The sequence below is a fragment of the Pelodiscus sinensis genome, chromosome 27, assembly GCF_049634645.1.
Source record: "Pelodiscus sinensis isolate JC-2024 chromosome 27, ASM4963464v1, whole genome shotgun sequence".
NCBI classification, from domain to species: domain Eukaryota; kingdom Metazoa; phylum Chordata; order Testudines; family Trionychidae; genus Pelodiscus; species Pelodiscus sinensis.
Window position 1 is genome coordinate 16563760 of NC_134737.1, and position 23902 is coordinate 16587661.

Sequence of the window (23902 nt, forward strand, 5' to 3'; positions counted from 1 at the left end):
TAGACCACAAGACTGTCATAACAAAGACGGTCTCCTGGCATAGGATAGTTTTGTTATCTGCGCTACTGAACTGAGAAATTGCAGGGTATGCCAATCAAATCACAGCAGCACTAGAATTAGATTCAGAGGGTTCTCATAGTCAGCACTGTGTGCAATCAGCATGCACCTCACTTCATGTGCCCTTGCTTTACATGCATATCACTTTAGCAATACTGGCAGAAAAAAACCTACATGGATGGAAACTAGTGCAATCTGGAAATCCTGTGGCATTGGCAATGGTAAACAAAGTATTTCGTGGGCCACACACCTGTTAGGTTGCTCTCCACTGGTTTAACTTAATTCAAAGTAATGCACTGTGATTGTATAATAAGTGTTGAAACTTTGAGTATCAAATAACTCTCCATGAACAGAAGCACTCAACCTGTTATATTACGGTGAATAAAAAGCTAAATTAGATCCCTCAAGTTAATGGTTTATACCATCCTGACTAGTCAACTACAATTAGACTATGGTTTTCAAATCAAGATAATGCCCAAAATGTATCCATTATTTATATATTCTCTCACCTCCGCTCTCATGCGTTTTGCTCGACGTGCAGGGGGACAAGTTTCAGAAGGCTGAACAGACTGTCTCTGAGGAATATCGTGGGGTTTGTATTCCTTGTCCTTTGTATCATTGGTGAGATCTGGCTTCTGCAAACACTAAAACACAGGCACAGTTGTGATTACTTAATTTTCTCCACACCACTAACAGAATTGCACCTCACACAAAATTATGTACAGACTTTTCCAAGCCACAAGTGAAAAGAGTACACTATTTTCACTGTGCTGTAGAAACAAAATGAACAACTGTTAGCAGTTATCACAAGAGTATCTGCTTAAACATGTAAATCACAGTATGATTTGTTATTTTATCCAATACAATGTGGGAAATGGAATTAAGAAAAACTTTCATAATCTTACAAAATGAAATCAGATTAATCTGTTAATGTTCGTATGACCCCAAGTTTACAAATTCATTCAAAATTCTTGCTGTTGAGCTGGCAATTTCATATACCAGTCCATCAAATATTCATGGCTGGAGAATATCCAGGCCCTCCAATCTAATCTCTTTAAGCTGTTGGAGTTTGGCTTTCTCCACAGAAGTGGTAATTTCCACTGTTTTAAGTCAGGGAGCCCCAGGCTTTTCCTTTTGCAGAGAATATTGAAATTTTGGTTTCTTCATTCCAAACTAGAATGACACCAAATTTCAAAGTACTGTCCACAAAACAGAAATACTTTTCCCTGCACAGTTCTAATGTTTTTGAGATCCCTATGGCATTTCCATACTTTGCAATGAGTAAACAACAATAATTATTGAAGTAGACTATGTACATCATATAAAAACTGGCTTCTGTAGTGCAGAGAAATTGGTTGCAGGTTCATAATATAAAAGTGAGAGAAAAGCAAAAGCAACTTACAACATTTTGTGTGTTCCGGTTAGGATGATTAAAATTTTAATTTGGAGAATGTTTCAAAACATTTGAAAACATTCCACGCCAAGTGTAAGCTGTTCATAGAATTTGAAGAGAAACTACCACAAAATTAACTGAGGGGATATATACAGGGGTAAGGTACCAAGCATGAGCTCTATTGACATTGGATTATTTTATGCAGTCGAACATGTGTTATTGATTACAGAAAAATGTGTATATATTTTGACAGGAAAACTGATGATTGCTGACAGATTCAAAGTCTGTCAGCTAGACAACGCACAATACCACATGACTTTTTCTTGGAAGGGATTGATAACCATGCAGAATCTTGGTTTGGAAATCAAACAGTTGGGGCACTGGAGATCCAAGATCAGTCTCAGTCCTCCTTTCTGTTTCAGCGCTAAGAACCAATTTGAAAAGAACCCTGTACCCTGAAAGGGTAGAGCGGTTGGTGCCATGGCTCCTTTTCACAAGGAGACAACATACTCACATCCTCCAACTAGGAGTGGACATCAATGTGGTCCATACATGTGGGTTATAATGGGGGGAGGGAATAACTGCTGTGAATTCTGTGACACAGCCACTCTGAATAACATCTAAGACTCACTTGTCCATTGTTATAGCTTTCCAGGCAGGTCATAGGATACCACAGCATATCCTATGCAGGAAACTGACAGCTGGTTAGGAGAACTTGCAGGAGGTCTACAATCATCAGAATCCACACTAAGTCTGGACCATGAAAGCTATATGCTAGTCTTAAGAAGCTTTTTAAAAAGTTTAACTTGCTTTACTTTCAAAATAATTTTACATGCAACAACAGTGAAATTCACTTTGTAACCCTAGTTCTCTTACACTGGCTCACTGAGACATCTTCAGACAAGCTCCATGGCTCTTTGCTATTAAGCGTAAGATACTGCTGATTAACCAACCAATTTGGCCTTTATGGTTGCAGAAAAAAGACTGACACAAGCAAGGTAAAGCAAAAGAATCCCTTTTTCCCGCCAAGATTTGTGGAGGGAGAGGGGCTGATACATAATTTTGAACAGCTGTGATGATTAGCTATGGTGATGTGTAACCTGAACATTCCTAGTACTGTTCATGTAACCAACGAGCAAATGATTTGGGACAAGTTGGGGAAAATAGGGATGCTACTTTGGTCAATTTTTAGTTTGCATCTCATATCATAGAATACCAGGACTGGAAGATACCTCGAGAGGTCATCGAGTCCAGCCCCTGCCCCCATGGCAGGACCAAAAACCATCTAGACCATCCCTGATAGACAATTCTCTAACCTACTCTTAAATATCTCCAGAGATGGAGATTCCACAACCTCCCTGGGCAATTTATTCTACCCAAACAGTTAGGAAAAAGTTCTTAATGTCCAATCTAAACCTCCCTTGCTGCAGTTTAAGCCCACTGCTTCTTGCTCTAACCTCAGAGGCCAAGATAAATAAGTTTTCTCCCGCCTCCTTATGACATCCTTTTACATACCTGAAAACGGCTATCATGTCCCCCCTCAATCTTCTCTTTTCTAAACTAAAACCCAATTCTTATAGCCTTCCTTCATAGGTCATGTTCTCTAGACATTTACTCATTCTTGTTGCTCTTCTCTGGACCCTCTCTAATTACTCCATGTGTTTCTTGAAATGCGGTGCCCAGAACTGGACACAATACTTCAACTGAGGCCTAACCAGCGCAGAGTAGAGCGGAAGAATGACTTATCGTGTCTTGTTCACAACACACCTGTTAATGCATCCCAGAATCATGTCTGCTTTTTTTGCAACAGCATCACACTGTTGACTCATTCAGCTTCTGGTCCACTATGACCCCTAGAACCTTTTCTGCAGTTCTCCTTCCTAGACAGTCACTTCCCATTCTGTATGTGTGAAACTGATTGTTCCTTCCTAAGTGGAGCACTTTGCATTTGTCTTTATTAAACTTCATCCTGTTTACCTCAGACCATTTCTCCAATGTGTTCCGACATTTTGAATGATGACCCTATCCTCCAGAGCAGTCGCAACCCCTCCCAGCTTGATATCATCTGCAAACTTAATAAGCATACTTTCTATGCCAATATCTAAATGGTTGAAGAAGATATTGAACAGACCCAGTCCCAAAACAGACCCCTGCGGAAGACCACTTGTTATACCTTTCCAGCAGGATTGTGAACCATTAATAACTACTCTGAGTACGGTTATCAAGCCAGCTAGGAACCCACCTTATACAGGAAGTCCCCGACTTACGCGGATCCGACTTATGTCGGATCCGCACTTACGAACGGGGCTCTCTCGCCCCGGAGCTCGCAGGCAGCGATCCGCCACCTCGACCTCCGGGGCGAGAAAAGCTGCTCCCGGTGCCCCTGGTCTGCTGGAGACCGTCTCCAGCAGACCAGGGGCACCGGGAGTGAAGCCACAGCCGCGGCGGGTTCCCGCGCTTCTGAGGCTTTGCCAGAGCAAAACCTCAGAGGTGCGGCACCCCGCTGCTGCTGCGGCTTTGCTCCCCGTGTCCCTGGTCTGCTGGGGGAGGGAGAGGTGCGCAGCTAGTGTGCCCCCCCCCCCTCCCCAGCAGACCAGGCTTTTGTTGTGGACCCTGGGGCAGAGCCGCTGGGGTGCTGCCGGTTGGTCCTGCAGCGCCGCTCTGGGCACTACTGGACCAACCCGGCAGCACCCCAGCTGCTCTGCCCCAGGCAGATTCAGCCGCTGCTGGTCAGTTTCAGCAGCAGCTGACTTGGGGACGCTTGGGGTTCTTAAGTTGAATCTGTATGTAAGTCAGAACTGGTGGTCAGTTTCAGCAGCGGCTGAATCTGGACGCCAGTTCCGACTTACATACAGATACAACTTAAGAACAAACCTACAGTCCCTATCTTGTACGTAACCCAGTGACTGCCTGTAGTAGCCCCATCTAACTTGCATTTGCCTCGTTTATTGATAAGAATATCACACGAGACTGTATCAAACGCCTTACTAAAATCTAGGTATACCACATCCACTGCTTCTCTCTTATCCACAAGACTTGTTATCCTATTAAAGAAAGCTATCAGATTGGTTTGACATGATTTATTCTCTAAAAATCCATGATGGCTGTTTCCTATCACCTTGCCACTTTCCAAGTTTTTACAGAAGATTTCCTTAATTACTTGCTCCATTATCTTCCCTAGCACAGAAGTGAAACTAACTGGTCTGTAGTTTCCTGGGTTGTTCTTATTTCCCTTTTTATAGATGGGCACTATATTGCCCTTTTCCAGTGTTCTGGAATCTCTCCTGTCTCCCATGATTTTCCAAAGAAGATAGCTAGAGGCTCAGATATCTCTTCTATCAGCTCCTTGAGTATTCTAGGATGCATTTCATCAGGCCCTGGTGACTTGCAGGCATCTAACTTTTCTAGGTGATTTTTAACTTGTTCTTTTTTTATTTTATCTTCTAAACCTACCCCCTTCCCACTAGCATTCCCTATGTTAGGCATTCCTTCAGACTTCTCGGTGAAGACCGAAACAAAGAGGTCATTGAGCATCTCTGCCATTTCCAAGTTTCCTGTTACTGTTTCTCCCTCCTCACTGACCAGTGGGCCTACCCTGGTCTTTAAGGGTATGGTAAAGATATTCAGTTGAGGATGAACATTCTTTTATGATAATTTGTACAAGCCTGATCTAATTAAATGCATCAAACATATAAGATGTATGGGTGAGTGAGAATTCTCCATCAGGATGGGAAATATCTTTTAAGCTAAAGCGACGAGCAGTCCTGCGGTATCTTATAGACTAACAGATTTATTGGAGCATAAGCTTTCGTGGTCAAAGACCCACTTCATCAGATGCATACATCTGCAAAAGCGACAAGGAGTCCTGTGGCACCTTATAGACTAACACAGCTACCCCTCTGATACTTTTAAGCTAAGTAGTTGAACTGACAAGCAAGTAATTTACCCTTCTCTAACATTACAGTTGTTCTGAAATCATCATTCCTGAAGAATAGGTAATTTGAAAGATGTCTCAAAATAAGGAGTATAACGATGAACACTTCCAAGCACTGTGACAGCAGAGAAGAGGCAATTCCTGTTGGTCCATTCCAGTGTCACCCCCAAAACCAAAACAAAATACATGAGGGGCCAGGGCCAAAACTGTATGGCTCATACTTTAGGAACATGCACAGTAAGACAGAGAAAAGAGGTTTCTTCACAAAAGGAGAGAGGAAAGCAATCTTGTAGACAGGAAGTGTCTGACTGAAAGTATTCTGCCGACAGCAGATGCAAGTTTCCTAACTCTGTGAGAACAAAACCTTAAAAAGACAGTTACCTATTTCCCTTATTGGTCTTCTTCAAGATGTGTTGCCCATGTCCATTCAACGTAGGTGTGCACACTCACCACGTGTACTGGTGCCAGAAGATTTTCCCTTAGCAGTATTCGTAGGAACAGGCTCAGTTCTCCCCCCCTCAGAATGGCACACACATGCCACACTATATATGGTGTCGCCATACCCCCTTCCCCCTCAGTTCCTTCTTGTGGAAAAAACTCTGACAATGGAGGAGGGTGGGATGCTGAATGGACATGAGCAACATTTCAAACAACAGTTACGGAAACTGGTAACTGTCTTTTCTTTTTCAACTGCTCATGTCCATTAACCATAGGTGACTGTATGCAGTAACCCTGGTGGTGGGAGGAGTTTATGGACGTGCCAACAGCAACACTGCTCTTCCAAAAGGCACATCTTCTCAGGCTTGTTGCATTAGAGCATAGTGAATAGCAAAAGTGTGCACTGAGGACGATGTTGCAACCCTGCAAATATCCTGGATAGGAACACTGGTGAGGAAGACTGCAGGAGGCGGCCTGCAATCTGGTTGAATGGGCCCTGACAGGTGATGATGGCTTTGCACCCACCAACTAGTAACACTGCAAGAATTTATGTAGATCCTGAGAGCAGATCCCAGGAAAATATCTTGACCCATGAGGAAGGCTGAGAACACCTTGAATAGAAAAGCAGGGTGTGGTCGCAACTGGACCTTGTCTTTAAAGAAGACAGTGTATGGGGGCTCTGAAGTCAAAGCATGCAACTATCCTAGCTATTGTGATCGCCACCAGGAAGGACACCTCCAGGTGTAGAAGGACATCTCCATAGTTCAAAAGGCAGTCCAGTAAGACTGGAGAGGACCATATTAAGGTTCCAATGGGGAAAGTGAAGCTGTACACACGTGAAGAACCTCTCAAGACCCCTTAGCATGACGGTCAGAATCCTATGAGAAAATACAGACTGGCCTTCTACTGGTAGATGGAAAGCAGAAATCACTGCCAGGTACACTCTGAAGAATGCCAGTGCCAGGCCTTCCTCATTCAAATGGAGAAGATAATCAAGGATGGTCTGAATAGGAGTCTCTAACAGGGAGAGAACTCTCTGCTCAGCCAACACCAAGAACCTAATCCACTTGGCCACATATATTTGCCTGGTTGAGGTTTTGTGGTTTCCCAAGAGAACCTGCTGAATTGCCGCAGAGCTTGATTGTTCCATGGCTGAGCATGGAGGATCAACTGTGCCGTGAAGTTAAGCAACAACACATCTGGGTGGAGTAGATTGCTGAGTCCTGAAAGAGCAGGGAAAAGAGGCAAAGGCCATGGAGGAAGCATCGCAATGCTCATTACAGTAGCAAACCACTGCTGGCAGATTCACAGCAGTACGATGAGCATGACCTTGGGTATGTCCTGCTTGAACCATAGAACTGGAAGAGACCTCAGAAGGTCATCAAGTCCAGCCCCTTGCTCTAGGCAGGACCAATTCCAACTACATCAACCCAGCCAGGGCTTTTTCAAGCTGAGATTTAAACACCTCTAGGGATGGAGACTCCACTACTTCCCTAGGTAACTCATTCCAGGGCTTCACCACTCTCCTAGTGAAATAGTTTTTCCTAATATCCAACCTGGACCTCTCCCACCACAACTTGAGACCATTGCTCCTTGCTCTGCCATCTGTCACTACTGAGAACAGCCTCTCTCCATCCTCTTTGGAACCTCCCTTCAGGAAGTTGAAGGCTGCTATCAAATCCCCCCTCACTCTTCGCTTCTGCAGACTAAAAAGACCCAAGTCCCTCAGCCTCTCCTCGTAGGTCATATGCTTCAGCCCCCTCATCATTTTGGTTGCCCTCCGCTGGACCCTCTCCAATGTGTCCACATCCTTTTTGAAGTGGGGGGCCCAGAACTGGACACAATACTCCAGATGTGGCCTCACCAAAGCCGAATAAAGGGGAATAATGACATCTCTGGATCTGCTGGCAATGTTCCTCTTAATGCAACCTAATATGCCATTAGCCTTCTTGGCTACAAGGGCACACTGTTGACTCATATCCAGCTTCTCATCCACTGTAACCCCCAGGTCCTTTTCTGCAGAACTACTAAACTGGTTGGTCCCCAGCTTGTAACAATGCTTGGGATTCTTCCGTCCCAAGTGTAGGACTCTACACTTGTCCTTATTGAACCTCGTCAGATTTCTTGTGGCCCAATTTGTCTAAGTCACTCTGGACCCTATCTCTGCCCTCCAGCTTATCTACCTCTCCCCCTAGCTTAGTGTCATCTGCAAACTTGCTGAGGGTGCAATCCATCCCCTCATCCAGGTCATTAATAAAGATATTGAACAAAACCGGTCCTAGAACCGAACTTTGGGGCACTCCGCTAGAAACCAACCACCATCTTGACATCGAGCTGTTGATCACTACCCGCTGGGCCCGGCCTTCTAGCCATCTTTCTATCCACCTTACCGTCCATTTATCCAATCCACATTCCCTTAACTTGCTGGCAAGTATATTGTGGGAGACCTAATCAAAAGCCTTGCTAAAGTCAAGATATATCATATCCACTGACTTTCCCATATCCACCGAGCCAGTTACTTCATCATAGAAGCTAATCAGATTGGTCAGGCACGACTTGCCCTTTGTGAATTCATGTTGACTATTCCTAATCACTTTCCTCTCTTCCAAGTGCCTCAAAATGGATTCCTTAAGGATCCCTTCCATGATTTTTCCAGGAACCAAGGTAAGACTGACCGGCGTATAGTTCCCTGGATCATCCTTCTTCCCTTTTTTGAAGATGGGCACTACATTTGCATTTTTCCAATCATCCGGGATTTCTCCCAATCTCCATGACTTTTCAAAGATAATGGCCAAAGGCTCCTCAATGACATTTGCCAACTCCCTCAATACCCTCGGATGCAGTAAGTCCGGACCCATACATTTGGGTACGTTTAGCTTTTCTAAATAGTTCCTAACCTGGATAGCCTGTTCTTTACCCACCACAGGCTGTCCATCTTCATCCCATCTTGTGTCACTTAGCGCAGAAGTCCAGGAGCCGACCTTATCCGTGAATACAGAGGCAAGAAAGCATTGAGTACTTCAGCTTTCCCCACATCATCTGTCACTAGGTTACCTCCTTCATCCAGTATGTGCCACACACCCTCTCTGATCACCTTCTTCTTGTTAACATGCCTGTAGAAACCTTTCTTGTTATCCTTCACATCCTTAGCCAGTCGCAATTCCATTTGCGCTTTCGCCTTCCTGATAACCCCCCAGAATTCTCGAGCTATACATTTAAGCTCCTCCCTGGTCATTTGTCCAAGTTTCCACTTTTTGTAAGCTTCCTTTTTGAGCTTAAGTTCACCAAGGATTTCCCCTGTAAGCCAATCCGGTCTCCTACCAGGTTTGCCTCTCTTGCTACGCGTCGGGATGGTTTCTTTCTGTGCCTTCAATAGGGCTTCTTTAAACTACTGCCAGCTGTCCTGGACTCCTTTCCCCTTCATGTTAGCATCCCATGGGATTCTGCCCATCAGATCTCTGAGGGAGTCAAAATCTGCTTTTTTGAAGTCCAAGGTGTGTATTTTACTACTCTCTTTTCTTCCTTTGGTCAGGATCCTGAAATCTACCATCTCATGATCACTGCTTCCCAGGTTGTCACCCACCTCCACTTCCCCTATTAGTTCCTCCCTGTTTGTGAGCAGAAGGTCAAGCTGCGCACGGCCCCTGGTCGGATCCTTCAGCACTTGTGTCAAGAAGTTATCCCCAACATTCTCCAAAAACTTCCTGGATTGCCTGTGTACTGCCGTATAGGTTTCCCAACAGATGTCAGGGGGAGAGGAGAGGAGGAAGAGAAACCTTTTCTGGACTTAGGAAGTCAGAAGTCTGGGCCACTAACTCTTGATGTACCTGGAGGTGGCAGCCCTCAAGATGTCTTTACCAAAAGGCATTTAGCAGAGGAGGCCAATGGTGCCATCAATGCACCAGCTACCAAATATGGTACTTGGGATGGCACTGACCTCTGTATTTCCTGGTGTTCAGCAGCATAAGTATCAATGCATTTCACATTCTGGAAAGGCAAAAGACACTGTCAATCAACCTTTAATTTGTGTTTCTGAAGTCCTGGAGAAGTGAATTAGAATATGCTTCTTTAGCTGTATAACCAAACAAAGGACAATGAAATCTGAAGAGCAAAACAACGCAACAGATAGACCCATCTAAGAGAAGCAGGTAACATGCCCTAACAAGGACAACTCCTACAGAAGAGACGGTCTCAGACAGGAGTTCTCGAAGACTAGGTCTTAATATAATCTAATAAAATGTTGATGTTCAAGAAGTTAGGAGGCATGAAGCCAAAGAAGAGCCATGATGTGGCTTTCAGATCACTTTCAAAAGTGCACAAGTTCATTAGGAACCAAGGTCCCATTTTCAAAAGTGACAAATTTAAGTCCATGTCACCCTTAAATGGAACAATGACAACTGTGAGTATATGTCTCCCATTGAGACTGCTGTGGCTGCAAACTCTGCTTCTAATGTACCTTACTAGGATTTATCTTTAGCAAGCTGATGATCTCAAGCAAGCAATGGAACAGTGTTGTGAAGGAGAGACACAGCATAGGGGTTAGAACAATTAGGCAGCACCTCCCTCACTGACCACTCTCAGCAAGGTCCTGTTTGGAACATTCAGGTGCTTCAAAGGTATATGAGGAAGGAGTAAGTTCAGTACAGCAGAGCCACCGAGAAAATCTACAGGTATCTCAAAGGACCAAAAATCTGAACAAGAGGAATTTCATGCTGAGGCAGCAGCTAAAAGAACCATGACTGCATTAGTAAATACCAAGTTAGAAGTAAATATATGAGTGTTCAGAAAACATTACAATTCTGATACAAACCCAAGGCAATTTGATGTTAAAGATGACAGCGTCCTTAACTTATACAGGGTCCTAATTCACACTACAAAATTTGTCTAAAGTTTACCACCACAATTTGTTTGCATGTATCCAAACTCAAATATGAATCCTGACAGCAAAACCCAGGCATTCTGTTGCCAAAATAAAATCACCTCCCTGAATGACTAAAGTCCTCACCCAACAAACATCTGCAAGTAGGAATACCAGTGTGGGTACTGCCTGTGGCAGTAAGACCATTCCTGCAATGGCTGTGTCCCTATGACAATGACTGCTTCGCTCACAATTCTGACCTCTGCAGTGGGCGGGGGGGAGGGAGGAGTCCACAGTAATGAGAAACCCACCCCAACCTTTAAGACTTCTTGGCATCTTAGACATTCCACTTTTGCTGTTATTCCCATTTGCAAGAGCATCTAGCGCACTAGATCAGCACAGTTCAGCAGAAAGTGATGTCATGAAGTTAAGAGGGGGAAAACTCAGTAGTAGCCAATAAGGACTTGCTTCGAGGAGTGATTCAAATCCCATAGAAAACTAGCTCTTTGAAACATAGCTGAATCTGATCAAGACAAGCCCAAAGAGGAAGAAGGCAACATAGGGAGGTGTACTGCAGCATGATTAAGTCCATTGTTTTCACTGTGCCCAAAACCTCCCCCACCAGTACACATCCCCGCATTCCAAATGGCATTCATTTATGTAATTAGAGAACAAAGGAATTCACCTTGAAAGTAGCCAGTTTTTAAAATAAACTTGTACTAGTGATAAAATAAGAGTCTAAGTCAGCATGTTTGGCATCATGGTAGAATTTCAGCATTACAAAACACTAACATACTAGAAAAACCAATTATTACAATCTCACCATAACAATGAAGTTCACAGGAAATTAAAAATCTCTTATAAGCAACCCAGTGATTGTCCAACCATAATACCTGATTTTTAAGAATCAGCATGTAATGCAGACACCAAAAAACAGTACTCTGAGTTACAAGTCCATTTTCCCCAGATCAAAAGAAATCCCTCTCATGTGCTGCTTGAATAGAGGTAGAGATTAGGTCACTGGCTCCAGGATTCTTGTCTTTGACTCCTGGTATTATGCATTGGGAAAAAACCTTCACCCTTGAGGAATATTTTACTGAAGTTTATACAATCTTCATAAATCTAGGAGACATACTCAGGTCCTTATCCAGACATTTCTAGGAAGGCTGAGCTTGCATCTCCCTCGATAGGAGACCTTGCTATACTATGAGATGATTCCAATTAGCATGACCACTGAACAGGGCAGGGCAGCCCTGAGTCACGTTATTTTGACCTTTGTCACTCCTACGAGTGAGTGGTATCAGCCACAGTCACCTCTTCCTCTAACAATTTTAGCTACTCTTACTACGAGGTTCATATGCCTATGCTAGGACAACCAGTAGCCCCCAACCATCATGACTATGGACTTACAAAGAGAACCTCATGTTACTCACCATGCCAGGAGCTACAGAGCAGTTGCAAAGAAAACTGAACCAAAACTAATCTGACTACCACATACTTTATAAAGATCTTTTTAGGGCATTTTGAAACTTCTCTCTTCCTTTCTACTCCCATTGTAAGTCTACAATCTCTACGTTTTTGTACATCACACTCCTTGGCTTCAGTGTCCTTGACAGCCACCCACTCACATCTGATAGAAGACTGGCACAGATCAAAAGAAGTGGGAAAGTGAAGATGTGTCTACAGCAGGGTTGGGCAGTAATTTTTGCCCAGAGACCACTTTAAAAATGTTTGAAGTAGCCCTGGGCGAGGCCTAAACAGGAAGGGACGGAGCTACTCATCCTCCTCCAAGGGCCGGGGCAGGGCAAAGGAAGATTTACACAGCTCCCCCGCCCCAGGTCCTGATTGGCCTGGGGGCAGGGGAGCATGCAAAGCCTCCTCCACTCTCCCCCCCAAGACCACATACTCCAACATCACCCACACACAAAGTACTAGCACAATCTGCAGGCTTTTCCCAACAATTTTTTGATGGCAGAAAACATGCACACACTGACCTGTGAATAATTCAAGGTCAAGCCAACACCAAGCAGTTTACTTAGTTAACACTAGTAATATAGGTATAAAGTTTAATATGGTTAAAGTTTAATATGTTGCTAATAAGTTTGTTAATTGTTAATTTGCACACAACTGGTTTTCTGGAAAAAATCTTTATTGGGTGTCAAACAAATGTTAAGACCAAGCCATCACTTACTCTCACCAAAAACATAACAGATATTTATAAATAATTTATAATACATATTTAAGGCGAAACACAAAGTAATGCACCATAATAATGATGTACTGTTAAAGCAATCTTTTAAGGCCTGCCGCAGCCACATAGTTCTTTTATGGGCTCTGGTTATTGCCCTGTGTGTCTGTTCAATATCAGCAGCCTTTCTATATCCCATTTCCACCATGACAGTAAAGTTCTCCCTTCCCTTTGCTTCATAAATATTATGCAATGCATAACATGTCACAACAAGAATAGCTGCCTCACTGAGATCTAGCCTTTCCATAAGACATTGCCAGAGACTTTTCAACCTAGCAAAAGCAAATTTAACAGTTATCCTGCACCACATCAGACATTAAATTAACTTTCCTTACTAATGCAGGCATCCACTACAGGCAGTCCCTGGGTTACGTACAAGATAGGGACTGTAGGTTTGTTCTTAAGTTGAATTTGTATATAAGTCGGAACTGGTACATATTGTAGGGGAAACTCTAGCCAAACATTTCTCCAGAGCTCAGTTTTATTCTCCCACACCTCACTTCCCTCAGTCCTTTATTCTCAAGCTGAGGTGTCTGCTGAGAAAAGCCGCTCCGCGTCTCCCTGGTCTGCTGGGGGGGGGGGGGGCGCTAGCTTCGTGTCTCCCTGGTCTGCTGGGGGGAAGCAGCTAGAGCGGGGTTACCTCACCCCGTTTGTAAGTAGGGATCCGATGTAAGTCGGATCCATGTAACCCGGGGACTGCCTGTATATGGTTTAATAAACAAGAGAAGCAAAGGATAGGTTTCAATGCCCAGAATCACTACCAGCATTTCAACCCCACCTTATACGACTGTCTGGAAAGTATGTCTATGTTTGTATCTTTTGGAAAAATCCAGTCTACCTAAAATGCATTTGCTACACCTCTCTGTCTATCCAAGAGTGATGTCAGTAAAATGTACCCAATGATACACCAGTATTTGCACAGCTATGGCAAGGCTGCATAGCCCAGAACTAGAATTTGCATCTCCTTTATAGCTTTACACACACAGCCTCTTTCTCAGGACCACCACAACAAATCCTTCTGCTATTTCTTGCACTTTGCCCAGAGTCACAATATTGTGTGACACAAAAGGCTTCAGGGCCATGCACACCAGCATGACAACTGTCCCCACAGTAGATTTTACAAAATCTAAATGGACTGCCCACAGTCTAGTAGTATGTGGCTGAAAGTTTCCAGAGAATGATTGCTAGATGCTTTTCCACCGTCAAAGCAGCTCTCATTCTGGTGTCACTGTACTGGATGGCTTGGATACAATTTTGTAGCCACTGCTGACTGGCACAGATGCGTATCACAATGTGATGTGTTCCACTACTCAGCACTTGTTTCTTGGTCCCAGAAATGCTGACCCACTGTGTGGAGCTGATTAACAAATGTCAGAAGCCTCAAAATGCTTCAATGCACCGTCCACATCCATTTGCTCATCCTCCTTAGTATGTCCCATCTCACCTTCAAAGTGCCACTGGTCGGTTTTACAGTCACTGAAGTTCTGCAAATACAAAATAACCACATCCTGTCTCTACAAGACAAGAACTCCATTTAACTGTCCTGGACGCATGATTCTAATTAGTGAGATGGCAAAGAGAACAAAAGCAGTACAATGAACAGTGGGAATTATTAAAAAGGCATGAAAATGATCATCTAGAAGAAGCTTTATGGGATGGAAGAAAAGGGATTAGTGGGAACCTGGGTGTTCCACAAAGCACTGCACTGGACAGTGGTGCTGGGACATTGAGATGCCTATCCACAATGCACCATAGCATCTGCCAATACAACCTCTTATGATGAGATGCCAGCAAGAAGAGTCAAGAGTACATGCACTCTTGACACCATATAAGCAACTGTAAACTAGCAAAACGTCTGGTGATAAGAACATAAGAATAGCCATACTGGTCAAAGGTCCATTCAGCCCCAGAAGGAGTGAACCAAACAGGTAACGATCAAGCGATCCTTCTCCTGCCATCCATCTCCACCCTCTGACAAACAGAGGCTAGGGACACCATTCCTTACCCACCCTGGCTTAACCTCCATGAATGTATCTAGTTCTCTTTTAAACCCTGTTATATTCCTAGCCTTCACAACCTCCTCAGGCAAGGAGCTGCACAGGTTGACTGTGCGCTGTGAGAAGAAGAACTTCCTTTTATTAGTTTTAAACCTGCTCCCCATTAATTTAACTTGGTGGCCCCTAGTTCTTATATTATGGGAACAAGTAAATAACTTTTCCTTATTCACTTTCTCCACTCCTGATTTTACAGACCCATATCATATTTCCCTCCCCCCCTTAGCCTCCTCTTTTCCAAGCTGAAAAATCATAGCTTCTTTAATCTCTCCTCAAATGGGACCTGTTCCAAACCCCTAAAATCATTTGAGTTGCCCTCCTCTGAACATTTTCTAGTGCCGGTATATCTTTTTAGAGACGAGACCACATCCGTACGCAGTATTCGAGATGTGGCCGTACCATGGATTTATATAAGGGCAATAAGATATTCTCCGTCTTATTCTCTATTCTTTTTTAATGATTCCTAACATCTTGTTTGTTTTTTTGACTGCTGCTGCACACGGCGTGGACATCTTCAGAGAACTATCCACGATGACTCCAAGATCTTTCCTGATTAGTTGTAGCTAAATTAGCCCCCAATCATATTGTACATATAGTTGGGGTTATTTTTTCAAATGTGCATTACTTTACATTTATCCACATGAAATTTCATTTGCCATTTTGTTGCCTAATCACTTAGTTTGAGAAGATCTTTTTGAAGTTCTTCACAGTCTGCTTTGGTCTTAACTACCTTGAACAGTTTGGTAATCATCTGCAAACTTTGCCACCTCACTGTTTACCCCTTTCTCAATACGTTGAATAGGATGGGTCCTAGGATGAATCATTCTAGTGTATAGACAGCCTGAGCTGAGTTTTTAAATAGAAAACAAAAGAACAAGAACTGGTATATTTATAATACTTTGGCTGCTTGAATTAGAAAAATCTTAGGAAAAAGTGTGCAGATTTATTTAAGAGTCTTTAGAGTAAGTTGTAAAGATTTTTCACTACATAAATAGTTTGAAGAATGATAAGCATGCTTCATATCAGCTATCCCTTACATATAAAGCAACTGATACTTATCCATCTACTTATACACAATTATTATGGGCAATACAACTGAGATGCATCTAGCTGTGTTAAACAGGTAAAGATGAACAAATTACTTCTTTGAGGAGCTTCCTTAAGTACCTACTAATTTAAAGATTATAAAGTTAGCTTCACCAGTCTTGATCAGTTTAGATTTTTGGATTTACTGAAACACTGATGCTAATGTTTCAATGAAAAACTATTGGTTAAACATCAAATTTCCTGTTTTACTGCTATATTATGTATTCAGACAGTACAATGGAAGAAGTTCCTCAAATAGGATACTTTCAGAAAAGACTACTGAAAAAACATATTTAAGGCATAAAACTCATAATAAATTCAAGCTGTGCATATGATTGAACACATTTGAAGCTGAGTGAACAATACTCTTGCTCATCCTGGCTTTCACAACATCAATGCAATATAGAGTAAGTGCCATCTTACAAATTACAAAATTTTACAGGCTGCATGTACCACCCTTTTATAGATGATATGATATTGGATGATATGATAAGAGCATCTTTAAAAGATTTATTGAAATATCAAAGGGAAAAACATGTTTGAAACTGACCAATTTAAAATCCAGTAAATGTACCTTCTCTAAGAATGAAATCACAGAGACCCAGATACTCAGGAAAGAATTGAATAGATAATAAAGATGACAGCAGTACAAGCAACACCTGGAAAACTACTGCCTACTGAGAATACATGGCTGAATGTAAAAAAAAGTTACCTTTGGCCAGAGATATCAAATATAAATGCAGTAGAGAAATAATTCATTGTCAAATGAATTCACTAGTTAATAGAATGCATGTCAGCAAAAAATAAAACCTAAGCAAGGTGAAAACTGAGCCCACAGAAACATTTCTATGGATTCTCTCAGCTTTTCATACAATTCATAAAAAGTATACATTAATACCATATACAGAACACAGTAACAAATTAAAATCAGCAATAGCTTCTCTTTTTCTTGGGGGGGGGGGGGAGGAAGTTAAAAAATGAAGATAAACATACCTTTTCCAGAACTGCATGATCCACTAAACACATCAGTTTGGAACAAATGTCAGGTGCCTAATGCAAGAGAGAGCTTGGAAAGTTATATTTAAAAAGAAGTGTGACCTCATTAAATGAGATCACAAGCAGCCACCTGCGAATCTTTGCCCTCTTAAAATGGCCCATTACTTAGAAATCATGAGTTTAACACGAGCTCTGAGAGACACCATTTCAAAATGATTATCAGAGCATGTATGGTCATTTAGCCAACTCTATTTTAGAAAATTAAATTTTTTATTTTTTTTTTGAAGTGGGAATATATAAAAGAGAGAGATAAGAGAACAAGATCAGATGTGACAGAGCAAAATATCTTCTCAAAAGAAAACAAACACACAACTGCTTTAGACTTCAGAGTGAACAAAAAAGGAAAGATTCTAATTACATTTCTTATTGGAATTGTGTTTATTTCCACCATGCCATAAGAATTATTTCAGAAGAAATGTGAAGAGTTGTCGGCAAAAATTTTTTTAGTGTATGGGATGAAAAACCTTAATTCAAGGAAAACTATCTACATCAGCACTTATATCTAAAACCCGGTGATCAAAATTTCAATTGTTTTTAGAGCCTACAGATTTTTTTTAAACTATTCTTCAATGAGATAATCTCAAACTATGTAAGGATTCCAGCCTCTTGATTTTCTCATGTCAGTCTCCATTCTCATTTTAGCAGTTCCAACACACAGGCACTAATCTTGCTCTTTACTGTAGACTCAGATAATCTTCAAGTTTTTTTTTTTATGATGAAATCCACCTACTTTGAAAATGGGAATGGTAATAAGAGATCAAATGGATTTTTAGCAAGTACTACCTATGTTGGTTTCAAAATAAAGCAACTCTGATCGGACAGAAGGCTTGTATTAGTTTCCACCCCATTCTATCCTTGGTCCCACTTATTAATGGACAAAAACTAAACATGAAGATTTTAAGTTAGAAAACATATAATGTAGACTGCCAGTGTTTTTTATGACTTCTATGGGGTGATCAAAACACCATTCCCATGTTACCCTCACTCTCTCTTCATAGTGAGGTCTTTCACCACATTATGTACTTGAAAAATACAAAAGCAAGTTAACAAATGGCTATAAGGTTACCAATATATTCCATCCATTATCTTTGGACCTCTATTGCTAGAAATATTATTCATTTATTCTTTGTCAGATGGATAGACAAGTAAATGGCATGTGAATATTTTAAAAGTCTGCAATGCACAAAACAGCAACAAAGACGACATTCCAGAAAGCCTAAATAACTGCTCTAAAATGAGCCTTTCAGAAACTGTAGAAAGGAGGAAATACAAACTGGCAGTGTCCAAATAGGTTCTATGTCTTCAGCTAAGAGGCTACCTTGAAGAATCCTTCACAAAATTATAGTACTTTCCTTTTCATTTGAAAAAGTTCTGTCTGTAGATTACTAATGTACTCATCTTACTTAGTATCTAAGTAAAAAGATGAAGCCTATGAAACAAATATAAATGCAATCTTTAGCTCCCCTAAAAGGAAAGAATCTACTAGTTGGTAAATTTATCCAAGTTTTAGCTAGCCAGGAAGGAAAAAACAAAACAAAAAACAAAAACAAAAAAACACCAACTTACCAATAGACTAGCTCCAGACTGGAATAAGTTGTAGGGATAAAGAATACGTTCATAATGAGCACGGATGTGTGAACCCACTGCCTTGCCTGGAGCAAAACCCATTCTGATGGCTATTTTAGTCCATTTTCTCTCCTTGCAGACTAAGTCAAATCCACCTTCTTCTGCGACTAGCTATGAAGGAAAAATACAATGGTCACATACACAAAAATAAAGACATTAGTGTATAGAGATCTACTGCTAGTAAAAATAATAGGTTACAAAGGGAAGAGAGTTACTCATCTTGTACAGTAACGGTAGTTCTTCGAGATGTGTGTTCCCATGGGTGCTCCACTCTGGATACTGGTACTTCCTCACGCTGGCGACCATAGACTTTTCTAGCAGTGTCTGCTGTGCACGCGCTATGGCGCCCCCTCATGCCATTAGTGTCCATTAGGCGCACGCATGGCGCAGCCCCTCCATTCCTTCTCTACCTGTGCTAGTAGAGCATGGGGCTCCAAAGCAGGGGAAGGAGGGAGGGTAAGGGAGTACCCATGGGGACACGCATCTCAAAGAACCACCGTTACTGCACAAGGTAAATAACTTTCTTTTTCGAGTAGTGTCTTCGTGGGTGCTCTACTATAAAGCATAGTCAGCTCGTGGAGGCAGGTTTGAAGCCCTGTTGTTATCACTGAGAATAATACTGCTTGTCCCACAGCCATGGATGATGTGGTGGAGGATGCCAGAGCGTTATGTTGTGTGAATGTGTGGTCTGATGACCAAGTGGCTGTGGTGCAAATGTCCTGGAGAGGTACATTCTTGAGGAAGGCAGTTGTAGAAGACATGGCCCTGGTGGAATGGGCAGTGATGGTGCCAGGTGGTTCTTTGTTGTGGATGTGTGGGTGCATGAAGAGATCCACTTGGAGATGCTCAAAGAAGAGAGAGCGTGTCCTTTGGATCGTTCCGTGAAGGATAGGAAGAGTCTAGGAGATATTTGCCAGACTCTCATACGATCAATGTAGAACACAAGCGCTCTACAGACATCGAGGGTGTGCCATGACGCATGTGACGGATCAGTGTGCATTTGGGGGAAAAACGCAGGTAAGTGTATCAGTTTGGTGATGTGGGCGGGATGGATTGTTATGTGTAAATATGCATCTTGAAGGTCTACAGACAAAAGCCAATCTCCTTGATCTAATGCTAGAATTATTGTTGCTAGGGTCACCATCTTGAATTATTGGTAAGCAACATATTTGTTGAGCTTCCTTAAATCCAGAATGGGCCTCCATCCTCCATTTTTTTTCTGTGTTAGAAAATAAGTTGAGTAGAACCCTCGGCCATGGAACTCTGTTAGTACCGGTTCTATGGTGCTTAATCACAGGTGGTGAAGCACCTCTTGCTCAAGGAAGGTCTTGTAAGAGGGGTCCCTGAAGAGGGATGGTGTGGGAGGATGGGTAGGGGAACAAGAAATGAAAGGGATGGAGTAAACCATGGTGCAGGAGCTCTAGGACCCATTTGTTGAAAAGAGGGGCAGAGGCAGTGGCTGAACTGCGGATAATTGGTCAACGGTGTGACCACAAGGAAAGTGTCTTTCTAGCTCCCAATCGAACCTTTAAAGTTGCTGCTTGGATGTGGAAGGTTGGGCTGCTGCTGTTTGATGTTGTTGCTGGCATTGAGGCCTACATTATTGGGGCCTTTGTTTCTGTAGGAAACTGTCTGTATGGCTCTCTGGGTCTCTAGTAGTTGGTGTATCTGTCTCAAGTAGGGGGCGTGTACATCCCCAGGATTCTTAGGGGAGCACAGGAGTCCTTCGTCGAATGAAGTACTTCATCGGTTTTCGCAGCAAAAAGATTGGTTTTATCAAAAGGTAGGTCTTTGACCTTCTGCTGCAAATCCCAGGGAACTCCTGATGCTTGGTGCCAAGATATTCTCCACATCACAACAGTTGAGGCTGTGACACGTACAGCTGTCTGCGCTACACCATTGTGGACTGTCGTGCAGTGAGAGAAATTGTATGGCCCTCCTGCATAACACTGAGGAGGATAGGCCTCTTGTGTTCAGGTAAGTATTGTATAAGCTCTTGAAGCTGGAAGTAATTAGAATAGTCATAATCTGCTAGCATGGCAGTATAATTCGCTGTTCTAAGGAGCAAAGTGGCCAAAGAGTACACTTTACGACCCATAATGTCCTTTTTTTTTTTTGTGGTCCTTGTCCTGTGGTGTTGATCTAATATTGGGTTGTCTGGTTTTGTGTCTAATGGAATCGACTACCAGGGACTTTGATGGAGGGTGAGTGAAAAGGAAGTCCATTCCCTTTGGTGTGATACAGTATTTTCGGTCCATTCTTTTATTGTTTGGAGTGATGGTGCTGGGGTCTTCCAAATGTCTGCTGGGTCCATAAAAGCTTTGTCCGTGGAGAGGGCGATCCTGGAGGAGATAGGAGGTTGCAAGGTTTGAAAGAGGCGATACAGTTTTTCCTGAACCTCCTGTAAATCTCGCTCTTTTGTTAACACTACCCTTTAAAAAGTTCTTGGAACTTCTTTGAGTAATCAGTTGGTGGTGGATATAATCACCTCATCTGGTGAGGACAAAGAATTATGCCAGGGGACCTTATCTTCGTCCTCAGACAAAAAGTCCTCTGAGTCTGGGTTGGGGAGTTAGGCGCTGTTACAGATGTCATGGGTTGGGGGGAATGAGGTGGTTCTCTAGATGTTGTGAAAGGTGCGGTATGATGGCTCTTCCTATGAGGACGTGACTCCCATGATTGCCATTGCCCGGGGTAAGGGGGAGGCAGATACGTGTAATGATGCGCATACCAGGGTGGTAATGATGGTGGATATGCATATGTAATAGTCCCAGTGTCCCAGGATGGCGCTCTCTGTGCTGGGCTGGAATGCCGAGAAGAAAAGAGGCTGCATGGCTCAGTGCCGGCTTCGCTTGGGGAACGAGACAGGATTAGTGATCTGCATGAGTGCACCGACTGTATGGAGGAACCTGGAGATAACAGTGCCAGTGAAGGATGGCTCCTGATAGGAGACGTATGTCGTAGATGCTCCTGAGATGATACCAGGGTACACGTGTTACTTGGTGCCATTGGTGCAGGAAGCATTAATTGGTGAGGAGGTGGCATCTCAGTACAGGTTCTATTACGTGCCAAGGCTGGTGCCAACTGAGTTAGCGGCTTTCGTGTCAAGTAGTACTTATGTTGGCCTGGCGGTGCAGCTTGTTTTTGTTTGGGCTCCAAGTGCGCCCTCTTATGCAATGCTGGCATCTTGAGCAGTGCCATGCCCGATATGCCAGGCCTGTCCGCAATGCTGACCCTTCAAGGTTGTCGGTGCCAAGGGTAAGGATCAGGCTGGAGACAGTCTTGTTTTCAAGAGATATGCCAGGAGAGGTAGAGGGATGTGTTTTGTCCCTACCTTTCGGCTCAGAAGTTGGCTTTGAGGCAGGTGGTGTGCCCTCAGAAGGTGGCTGGAGCGATCTTTCGTAGAGGGAGGTTTTTAAACCTGTTCTGGCCATCAATTTAGACTTGAGCAATGGGGACACGTATGTCTGGTGAGATTCTCTGAGACACTTTATGCATGCAGAGTGCCCGTCGGAGACGAGCACAGCATCCCAGCACGACTCTCACCTCTTGAAGCCAGGAAATCCCATCATCAGGCACAGCAAAAAGTAGGGGGTCTTAAAACTTGGAAATATGAGGAAACTAAGGGGAAATAACCGTTTTGTTTTGTTTTTTTTGTCGTTTTTCTATAGAAAAAGCAGGAAGGAGAGAAACTCCATCAGCAGCCAAGGATGGTAGAGAAGAAACTGAGGGGCAACACCCTGCGCGCGCCTAACAAACACTAACGGCTCATGGCAAAACTACAGCACATGCGCGTCGCAGCAGACACTGCTAGAAAAATCTCCAGTCGCTGGCGCGAGGACACACGAGCACCCGGAGTGGAGCACCCACGGGGACACTATTCGAAGAAGAAAAAGCGTTCTTGCTGAAGCTGCTACTGTATGCAATACATACATTTCAACAAGAGTTTTCATGTTAAGAGAATTCTGTAGCTTAAATCCTTTACTTAGCTACTGTGAATAATTAGACCTCAAAAAGTTCAGAGATTCCAAGGCCTGAAGGAATCATTGTGATCAGATGAAGTGTTGTGTAACACAGGGCCAAAAACTTCCCCAAAGTAATGCATCACAATATTCATCAGAAGGGAAGATTAGGTGTGGGTTTATACTTCAGTCTACATGGAGGACTGTCTTAGGCTGCATTTCTGTGGTTTTACTACTGAATCAGCTTTCCGACAACTTTTTAGTGTACTATTAATTGTTCTTGTCTAAAATGCATTTCACAGATTTGGTCACAGGGAGCTTAATCTTGCATTTAAAAAAAAAAAACTCTTCCAAACACAAAATTTCTATTGAAGTAGTTTACCGAAGACGACTTGACTTCAGTGTAGGAACAGAAGTAATACGCTATCTTTTCCAGTAAAACAAACAATTTTTTAAAATAGTCTTACCTTATTAAGTTGAAATAAATCCAAGATCTTCCTCTCTACATGTGGAATTTTCAGGGAACATCCTTGAAGCTCCCAAAACTTTGCGATCTGGTCCAGAAAATTCAGCTTCACACGGGTCTGAGCCTAACAAAAGACAGTCTGCTCTCAATATGCAGGTCAATTTAGCTTCCAACATTTTCATTAGAACAATTTCAAGTTCAGCTCTTTGGTTATGTTCCAAAATCCCTCTTTAAATGCATCTGCACTTAGTGGATAACAAAAAGCTAGATTTGACTGACTTTCTTTCATTTTTGTTTTATTTGGGAAAGACACTAGATTGACTACACTGAAACTGAATCTCTCCAGCTATCCATAAGCTTTATCTATAAAGATATCTATAAGCTATAACTTTGTCATAGTATACCTGAACTCTAGCAGGTCAATCACATTTTGATCGGAAAGGAAACTTCTATCTACATTTGGTTTCTGACATCCCTGTTAATACCACCAATTGTAACTGGAAGACGTATGCACCATTTGAAGGCAACGGCTGGAATCAATTATTTTAAAAAGAGATTCACTATTCAATCTTTAGAGTCAGTGTCACCTCCTCTGTATTCCATGTGTTAGGCCTGATCCATTTTCAATAACGATGTTCACTGGCTCTGTTAGGAAACCTACCCATCCAAAATAACTTAGTCACAGAGGCAAGAAGTACAGAGGAAGATCTACAGATTGGCAAAC

At 42.6% G+C, this 23902-nt stretch overlaps 1 protein-coding gene across 7 annotated transcripts in view; it reads right to left on the reverse strand.

The window, feature by feature from the left end:
* KDM5B (lysine demethylase 5B) overlaps positions 1-23902 on the reverse strand; it is a 145550-nt gene that overhangs the window by 94780 nt on the left and 26868 nt on the right. For 4 of the 7 annotated variants that reach the window (XM_075909916.1, XM_075909913.1, XM_075909912.1 and 1 more), the window contains exons 3-6: positions 23180-23302; positions 18691-18861; positions 17062-17118; positions 567-701 (exon numbers count right to left, since the gene is read on the reverse strand). In XM_075909916.1, the coding sequence (XP_075766031.1) occupies positions 567-701; positions 17062-17118; positions 18691-18861; positions 23180-23302 (486 nt within the window). The remainder of the gene's footprint in view (positions 1-566; positions 702-17061; positions 17119-18690; positions 18862-23179; positions 23303-23902) is intronic. The other 3 variants (XM_075909915.1, XM_075909914.1, XM_075909918.1) reach the window with 2 other exon arrangements.